Below are 9,930 nucleotides of genomic sequence, written 5' to 3' on the forward strand. Positions count from 1 at the left end.
TTCTTCTTCTTCTTCTTCTACTTCTTCTTCTTCTTCTTCTTCTTCTTCTTCTTCTTCTTCTTCATTTCTTTATTTACTTCATTTGTCCTGGATAGCCCGGGCTAACCTGTTCTCATCAGATCTCGGAAAACAAGAAGGGTCGGTTGGCCTTAGTTAGTACTTGAGTGGGTGACCACCAAGGAATGCCAGGGTTGTGACTCAGACAATGGCCAGCCACCTCTGAACGTCTCTTGCCTTGAAAATCCCATGAGGGGTCACCATAAATCAGCCGTGACTTGACAGCAACAACAAATATTTCATTTATACCCCACCGTTCTCCCCAGTGGGTACCCCAAGTAACTTACACTGTTTTCCTCTCCTCCATGTTATCTTTCTTCAAAACGATTTTGTGTAGGATTTTTGTTTTATCTGGCAAATATGCCTTGTAAGCCGCCCTGAGCCTCCGAGGAGAGCGGGATAGAAATGTGAATAATAAATAAATAAATAAATAAATAAATAAATAAATAAATAGGGTTTCCAGGTTCCCCCCAGCAATCAGCAGGAGACTTATTGGGGGGGGGGTCACCAGCATGTAATGACATCACTGGTGGTGCACCATTGTTGCCGGGGGACAGGCTGATGTCACTTCCTGTGCACCCAGAACTTATGTCAGTGTGCCTCTGGGGACACTCTGGCATTTGGGCAAAACTCTATGGTTTAACCATAGTGTTTTAGTCAAATGATGAAGTGTCCCTGGTGTCCCCTGGTAATGTACTGATGTCACTACTGGGCACACAGGAAGTGACATCATTGTAGGGTTGCCAGTTTCCCCCTGGGGGTGGGGAAACCCCCACTCGATAGGCCCATTCCCCGCTGGCCCGGATAGGAGGGATCGGGGGGAGCCCCGCCCCCAAACTGTGAGATGTGCCCCGTGTGAAGATGTCAGCACTCAGGGGAGCGGTGGCACAGGGGATTTATCCTCTGGTTACAAGTAACATCTGAGCTGAACAAAACTGCTGTCAGTTCTAGCCCCGCGCTGGTGTGAGCTACCAGCCTTGTCCCCAGCTCGCCGTCTACCCAGCAGTTCGAAAGCTTCGGCGAGTAGATAAAATGGGTACCACTCCTTAGAGAGGGTGGGCACACCAAACCCCCCTTGGTGGGGGAGGTGTTAGCCAGCGAATGGAATGTTAAGCTCGTAAGATTGGAAGCCTAGAAGATCTCTTCGGCATCAAGAAGCCTGTAATGAGCCGTTCCGGCCAGGCGGTGGCAGTGCGGTGCTGCGACCCGAAAAGTCCTGGAGAAAGAAGCCGACGTCATCAAGCCGTGCCGAGTGGAAAAAATGCCGTATGAAAAATGCCGTCTGGAACATGTCTGAGTTTACAACTGAGCAAAAAAATCCCCATCGGCTGGACTTTTATATATGTTGTCCTCCCTTATCCCTATGAATCATTGTTAGCCCCTTGTGAATGTGTAACTGTAAATCGCTCAGAGCCAGAGCTCTGCAGGATTGAGTGATTAATGAATTGAAAGATGATTATTATTGTTGTTGTTGTTGTTGTGTCGGGCACGTTGCAGGGGGAGGCTCTATCATTCGAGGGAAAACTCTATGGTTTTCCCTCGAATGATTGTGGCCCTGCCCCCAACATGCCTGACGCGATGATATCACTTCCAGGTGACGTCATTGCGGTGCACGCGGCTCACACATGCGCCAGAAGACTCGCAGGGAGGTGCAGGATCGCCCCCCGCTAAAAGGTACTTACGACTTGGCAACCCTACATCATTGTGCCGGGACATTGCTGATATCCCCCTCGTTTCCCACCATCCTTCCCTGCTGGCCAGCTGAGGGGTGGCAGGGAAATGCCTACTGGTGGCAGGGATCCCACACAAAAACAGGGGCTTGGTAAGACTGAACCCGTGAGATAGGTTAGGCGGAGAGTGTGTGACTGGTCCAAAGCCATCCAGCAAAGGTAATATTGGGGGGGATGGAAATGTGTTTCTTTGTACAAACCGAGCGTCAGACTAACCATATCTTTCTGGAAGTCAATACATATGCCGCCAGGTTTGAAGGGTAGCTATGTGGAACATGGCCTTCTCTGTGACGGCTCTGAGATTGTGGTACGTTTTCACTAGGAACACAAGAAATTATCCTTTATTCTGAACCAGGCTCTTGGTCCGAGGTCAGTCTTATCCACTCTCACTAGCAATGGTTCTCCAGGTTCTAAGGTTCAGGTCTTGCATATCAGCTCCTACCCATTCCATTTAACTGGACACACCAAGGAGACCTTCTGCATGGAAGAAGAAGAAGAAGAGATTGGATTTATACCCTGCCCTTCACTTGGTGTCTCAGAGCTGCTTACAAACTCCTTTCCCTTCCCCTCCCCACAACAGACACCCTGTGAGGTGGGTGGGGCTGAGAGAGCTCTTGACAGAAACGGCTCTTTTTCAAGGACAGCTGTGCCAGAGCTTGTGACTGACCCAAGGTCACATCAGCAGGTGCAAGTGGAGGAGTGGGGAATCAAACCCGGCTCTCCCAGATTAGAGTCCGCACACTTAACCACTACACCAAACTGGCACCAAGCAAATGTTGTATCACTGAGCCACAGCCATGTCTTAATCCACTTCCTTCCTTCCCTGTGACTATACAACCACCAGGTTGACAACAGTTGTGAGTGTGAAAGCTTTTTTGAGGCTCTTTTGATCCCTGTACATTTGTGGTCATTGCTGGTTCTGCTGGGGTTGGTTTTGTCTCATCTGTGTAACTTACTGCTCATTTATTTCTTTATTGCCCTTACTGTTTTTGCAACCGGAGTCATAAACAGCTGTTGATTGCTAACATTAAGTGATTTCAATTTTAATGAGCTTGTCGGAGATGTTTTCTGTCAAAAGGCTGTGATCCGTATTCATGAATGAGTGTCAGTGTGTGAAGGGTGCCAATCTACAACCCCACCCTCCTCCATTAATTCCAGCTTCAGCCTACACAGATCTGGGAAGATATTCGGGGACAGGAGATTTAGTGAACTTTGGGATTGGGCCAGAAAAACCATTCCCCGGGCTAATAACCTGGTGCCCCAAGGTAGTTCAATGACACCATTCACTTTGGTCGGCTTGCCCTGGTCCTAGGGAAGAGAAGGTGCTCTGGTAGATCAGGATTTTTTTTCAGACCGACGTTTGCAGCAGAGATCCACGAAAATGACGGAGAATTAACTGGTCCCAGAGGAACCTGCTCATTTGCCGAGATTATCATCTTAGCCTTTGATCTGGGTAGCTCCTCCTTTTGGGTGTCAGCTGGGTGGTTTCCAGAGACACCCTAATTGTGGTTCTCCGGGCACATTCTTTCGACAGTGATACTGTTCTCGAGGCATTAAGTTAAACTGGCTCGTTTTCCTGGACATTTGATGGCGAGATAATGCGAAATGTACTCGTTCACTGCAGCGGCTGATTTATCTGGGCTGATTTATGGGTTCAGGTTTTGAGGCTGTACCACTTCCAGCTTGCTTGCCCTTGCAACTTTGGGAGCAAAGGTACTAAATTTCAGCATCGCTTTGGTTTCATGGAAAAGTTGGCATTTATTTCACTGTTTCTCAGCAGTGCTGATTAAGCTGTTCTTGTCTCGGTTTCCCAGCCATATTAACAAAGCGGGGTAATAATTGTCAATAAAATCAATGCTTGCTTTTGCATCACAGGTGGATACATTTATTTTTATTATCTGAAATGTTTTTGGTGCCATCTTTCCATCCAAGGGTCTCCAAGGGGGCAAGCAGTCAAACACTGACACCTGGTGTTTCTGGCCACTGTGTGACAGTGTTGGACTAGATGGGCCATTGGCCCGATCCTGCATTGGCTTCTCTTATGTTCTTATGAAAACAGCATTTGAAATATTTTATTTCCCCACCAAATATTTTATTTCCCCACCAAAGCAGGAAGCTAGTAGCCACAGATATACTACTCCCCCATAAACTAATAACCTGGTAACCTTTTTTTGTATTTTCTCTATGTGTGTGTGTGTGTGTGCAACCTGGATGTCAGGTTGACCCATGATGACTGACCCCTACTGGGGGCCTGGAGGAAGTTCAGAGAGGTGGCTGAATAAAGCCTGCCCCCGCCTCTGGTATTCCTTGGAGGTCTCCCATCCAAGTACTTGCCAGAATTGACCCTGCTTAGTTTCCAAGATCTGATGAGGTTGGGCTTGCCTGGGCTATCCAGGTCAGGGCTAGTGAAGCGTTTTTGTTTTGTTTGACATTCCCGCGCCAACTCTCATTGGCTCACCTCCCTCTTTGGGTGTCTCTGTGTTTATTTGTTTAATAAAACCTATATACATTTTTTTAAAAACCCAATAAACAAATAAACACAGAAACACACAAAGAGGGAGGGGAGCCAATGAGAGTTGGCATGGGAATGTCGAACAAAACAAAAATACTTCACTAAGGTTATCAGACAGATAATGGAGGAAAAAACTATCAGTGGCCACTAACCTTGGTAACTTACATGGAACCTCCACTTTCAGAGGCAGCTAGATTTGAATCCATAAGAACATAAGAGAAGCCAATGTTGGATCAGGCCAATGATCCATCCAGTCCAACACTCTGTCACACAGTGGCCAAAAAACCAGGTGCCACCGGGAGGTCCAGCAGTGGGGCCAAAACACTAGAAACCCTTCCACTCAAGCACCAAGAATTCAGAGCATCCCTTGCCCCAGACCGAGAGTTCCTATCTATACATTGTGGCTAATAGCCACTGATGGACCTCTGCTCCATATGTTTATCCAATTCTCTCTTGAAGCCGTCCATGCTGGTAGCTGCCACCACCTCCTGTGGCAGTGAATTCTGTGTGTTAATCCAGTAGCACCTTAGAAACCAACACAGTTTTGGGGGAGGGGGTATAAGCTTTCAAGAGTGAAAGCTCAGTTTATCAGATACCCAAAGGCAGATGCTCATAGAGATGCTTCAGAGGTAGTCAACCTCTGAATACCAGTGTCAAAAAGCAACATCGGGGAAGGCCTCAGCCTCTCTGCCCTGTTGCTGGACCTCCAGAGGAACTGGCTGGCCACTGTGTAGGAGAGGATGCTGTTCTAGATGGACCCCTGGTCTGATCATGCAGGGCTCTTCTTATGTTCTTATGCTCTCTTGCATGCTCCTTCAAGAGGCCACCTGCCTGGTGTCCCTGTCCTCTGTCACCATTTGGTAGGGTCCTGTGGAATAATTGAGGGGGAACTGGCGTTGCTCCAACAATGTGATGTCATTTTCAGCAAAGACTCAGAAATAATGCCACCACGTTAGGGTGATTCTCTAGGGTTTTACTGAAACTCTATGGTAAATACATGATGTCACTTCTGGGTTTGAACCAGAAGTGATGTTGTGCTATTGGAGTGATGGCGATTTATATGTCCCTACCCACATCATCTCACACTCAGACATACAAGATACACACTGGGACATTACGTTCCATTTTACTGCTTGCATGAGAACCACCTTTGTTCTAACTTTCCTAGCCGCTAACGCAAAAAACGTGCCATTCTTGTTAGAAAGAAAGGAGTCCACCTCTGACAGCAGAAATATTAATTTATCTGTGTCAGATAAATTGTACAGTTGATCTGTTGTCCTGGTCAAAATTTTACTTCTGAGTTCCGAGTACAAGGGGCAGACCATAACATAATTTTGTTGTTGTTAGCCCTTTAGTTGTGCCAGACTCTTGGCATTTCTATGGGCCAGCTTGCTCCACGTGTTCTGATCTTGAACTGTTTCTTTGAGTCGTTCCATGCTCAGGCTGGTGTCGAATTTTATGGTGTCTAGCCACTGTGTTCTTTGGTGGCCCATTCTCCTTTCGCCACTAACCAGTCCAAGCATAATTGCTTTTTCGAGTGAATTTAAATTTTTTAGCAAGTTTTAACTTTTAATGGCCCATGGCCACATAACAATAAACTTGACTACGATGTCCCTACCTGCATTGTCTCCCACCGTTTGCCACCACCGGACTGTTAACCCTTCTCTCCACTTACTGGTGGAAGATGATAAAAAAGAGAAACAGACAAGTGTCCTTTCTCTTGTGGACACCTGTCTAGCCTCAAATGGCAGAAGCACCTGAATCAGATCCTCTGAAGATTACTGGAGTGGTCCGGTAGATTCCTACGGGAATAAGCGCACATTGTATAGAATGACATCAAAATGGGTAAAAGAAACTGGGGGGGGGGGACTGGCCAAAGAAAATAAACTGAGGAATAATGACTTTCTCTTTGGTCATAGTTCTGGCACAGCTGTTCTTGAAAAAGAGCAGTTTCTGTCAGAGCTCTCTCAGCCCCACCTACCTCACAGGGTGTCTGTTGTGGGGAGGGGAAGGGAAAGGAGTTTGTAAATTGCTCTGGGACTCCTTTGGGTAGTGAAGGGTGGGGTATAAATCTAATCTCCTCCTCCTCCTCCTCCTCCTCTTCTTCTTCTTCTTTTTCTTCTTCTCCTCCTCCTCCTTCTCCTTCTCCTTTCTTCTTTCTTCTTCTTCTCCTCTTCCAAAAAAGTAAAACAAATGAAAAAAGTGTTTACCCAGATGTCTCCTGCTTTAAAAGAGCATGCAAGAAAAGGGGGAAAAGGCCTCTTGACCTGTATTCTGCCAGTCCACCTGCCTCAACCGATGGTCAATAGTCTGACTCAGCATACAGAACCTTCCTATGCAATTTCTCTGAGAAACCCTTGCTGACTCTTCGGTTAACAGGAGCGAATGGAAGGAACTAAATGACAGGGCCCTGGTTAATCCCCAGGGGTACGTCAATTAAATCCAAGGCAATTTTGCGAAAGATGGAAAAGATTAAAAGAATTGAGGTGGAATGTGAGGTTCCTAAATGGCTGACGAAGGGCTAACAGCTCGAATGAAAACAAAGCAATTTGGTTCGGTTTACCATTCACATTTGCACATATCAGCCACGTTAATTAAATCCTCAAGGCAAGAGGGGTGTCTCTCAGCATCCACCTCACGGCCCAAAGAAAGCGTATAAAAAGAACTCGCATCTCATCCACTGGCATACTGTTCCTGGACTTCCAACCGCAACTCCTCTCCACTTCTTTCTCCTGAAAAAACCAGGTAAGAAAACTTTTATAGACAATTCTGAGCAACTTTATTACTTACTTGCCTTGCACTAGGAACAGACAGGTCTAACTTCCAAGGACCTGAAACAGATGGACAGGAGGGAGACAGAAGACATCTAGAATAGGGGGTTTCTGCCCGTTCAATTAAGATGGATGTACTTAGTTACCTTTACCTTACTTAGTTTTATTAGGGGAATGTATACCGTCTTGAGATGGTTAATCGAAGAATTTTCTCCTCCATCTCCCCCTTTCCAAACAAAAAAGTCCTTTACAAAGATTCAGTTGGTTCTTTTGAATCTGGGAATCCCTACATTCCAAGAAAATTGAAAGGAAGCATTTGAAAAAAAATACCTTTCAGTATGTGCATGCAGGTATACTTTGCAGTCTGAGGTCCACAGCAGAATCACTACCAGTTCTAAGTCAAGTCATATGGAAAGTAATGCTCCCTCTAAGCTGTGGAGTCTTGTAAGCAAAACTTCTACGTTGTGAGCTACTGTCGTTAAAGTTGTGAGCGAGCGAGTTGGATACTGTATAAGTTAGTTTGCTCTGGAGCCATCCTTCCTGAGCTAAGATGAAAATGCGTGAGCCGGAGGCTAAAAAAACTGTGAGTTAGCTCACACTAACTTAGCTTAGAGGGAACACTGACTATAGTCTATGGTGAAGATGCTCTCCATCCAGTGGAAAAACTGCTATGATAGTGCCTATTTTATTATACTAAGTCTGTCATCCGTGGTAATGGAACAAGTGTCCAGGAATTGAATTAATGATTCTTCTAATGACCTTGGTAGCTTGTCAGAAAAGCCTGATCCAGATATTGGGGATTTTTTTTGCCCTATGGACCAGGAAGGGCCATGGCTTATTGGAAGGCCATCTACTTGGCATGCGGAAGGTCCTGGGTTCAAATCCTGACATCTCCAGCTAATAGGTAATGGAAGATGTGAAAGGCCACAGTCTCAGACTCTGGAGAGCAACTGCCAAGCTGGATAGACAATACTGGCCTTGATGGACCGATGGTCGGATCCAGCTTCATATGTACAGTTGCCAAAAAAAAAGGAGTTTTGTATAATACCAATCACTTCTCCTGTAGGAATGGTTTTGTCTTTTCAGAATTCTGTTCACAATGCATGATAATGTTTTGAATGCTGGTGTTAAAGCTCAGCGTTCATTGTGGAGAAGGTGGGAAGACATCCATGTTCCCTTTAAGAATATATATCTATATATCTATATATTGATATAGATATAGATATAAACAATAGATAGATTGACAGATAGATGATTGATAGATAGATAGATGATAGATAGATAGATAGATGATAGATAGATAGATGAAAAGATAGATAGAGAGATGATAGATGATAGATGATAGATGATAGATAGATGGATGGATGGATGGATGGATGGATGGATGGATGGATGGATAGATAGATAGATGATAGATAGATAGATAGATAGATAGATAGATAGATAGATAGATAGATAGATATGAATAGTGAACTGGATGGCTCTTTAGTGCCCTGGACCCCAATGGGACAGAGGGTGGTGGAAACTGCCATCAAGCCATAGCTGTTTTATGGCAGCCCCATAGCGTTTTCAAGGCAAGAGTTACGAATGCAGGTGGTTTGCGATTGCCTGCTTCTGCATAGCAACCCTGGACTTCCTTGGTGGTCTCCCATCTCAGCCCTGACCAGGGCTGACCCACCTTACCTTCCAAGATCTGATCAGATTGGATTAGCATGGGCCATCCATGGGGCACACCAGCAGAATGAAAATGTGGTCATCCCTCCGTTGACCAAGCTGGAGACAGATTTCGGCGTCAACAGAAGCCAACAGAAGATTGACGGGTCTCCTCTTTTTTTGTCATTGCAGATCCCCCATCTCTTCCATAGACATGGCTTGTTGCTACCCTCCATCTTGTGCCATCCCATCCTGTGCCTCCTCCCCGATGCTTGGACTCGGGCCATGCGGGGTCGGATCGGGCATGCTTGGCTACGGCGGCGGCATGCCTGTGTCCTCAAGCAGTCTCGGCATAACCTCCGGGGCCAACGTCGCCTGCGTCAACCAGATCCCTCCATCGGAAGTGGTGATCCAGCCACCCCCCTATGTGGTGACCATCCCAGGTCCCATCCTCGCTGCCAGCTGTGAACCTGTGGCTGTGGGAGGCTACACACCATGTGCTTCGGGATCGGGTTCCGGTGGCCTCCGCGGGATCTGTCGGCCGAGGCGTAGATACAGCACCTGCGGCTATCCCTGCTAAGCCCAGATCGATCAGCGACGCCAACAGAAATGATTAGGAAATCGATAACCCCCCCACCCCCCGGCACAGATTCCGTGGCTGAGCTTTCGGGCCCAGATTTTCAGGGAATACTGAGTGCCTGTAACTGCAGTACCTGCTTAGTACCGCTGAAAAAAAAATCAGAATCTTTTTTTTCTACTGTTTAGTTACTTCTGAGATGTAGGTTTGCTTTACCAATGGCTGTGCAGAGACATTCAAACACCTTGGGGCTGAACTGTCATGCGTGAGGTCGTTCGGGCAAAGAGAAAAGTTACTGCTTGGCGTTTGCCCAACTTCTGCTGGATTGGGTTCCAACTAGGGAGCTTTGATTGTGTATTCCTGTTTTGTTATTTCCGAATAAAGCTTACGCTGCATCATAAGTCCTGATTCCTGTGCTTTATACCCCTATGAGTGCTTATTTGAAACTGTTTCAGAGGGTCTTGAAATTATGTATAGGACACCTTTCTCACTGGGACTCGAGATGGATTACACAGAGTGAGTTGACACAATCCACCAGCTGGGAACGTTCGATACACAATGAAATAGGATTTGGATTGTAGGACCAACCAGAAGTCTAAAAAAACAGAAGGGAAGGGAGGCATAAGGATT

General features: G+C 46.2%; 1 protein-coding gene across 1 annotated transcript; it reads left to right on the top strand.

Annotated features, from left to right (window-relative positions):
- The first annotated feature begins 6,978 nt into the window (after positions 1 to 6,978).
- Positions 6,979 to 9,698, top strand: LOC107114932 (feather keratin B-4-like). The gene is made up of 2 exons (XM_015416540.1): positions 6,979 to 7,044; positions 8,916 to 9,698. The coding sequence occupies exon 2, from the start codon at positions 8,938 to 8,940 to the stop codon at positions 9,301 to 9,303; it is 366 nt and encodes a 121-aa protein (XP_015272026.1). The 5' UTR covers positions 6,979 to 7,044; positions 8,916 to 8,937; the 3' UTR covers positions 9,304 to 9,698.
- Positions 9,699 to 9,930: the final 232 nt, after the last annotated feature.

The sequence above is a fragment of the Gekko japonicus genome, unplaced genomic scaffold (assembly GCF_001447785.1).
Source record: "Gekko japonicus isolate JY-2015 unplaced genomic scaffold, Gekko_japonicus_V1.1 scaffold2998, whole genome shotgun sequence".
Taxonomy (NCBI): Eukaryota; Metazoa; Chordata; class Lepidosauria; order Squamata; family Gekkonidae; genus Gekko; species Gekko japonicus.

Bases quoted from the DNA above. Each gene is read 5' to 3' on its own strand.
- LOC107114932 (XM_015416540.1), top strand. From the start codon at position 8,938: ATGGCTTGTTGCTACCCTCCATCTTGTGCCATCCCATCCTGTGCCTCC.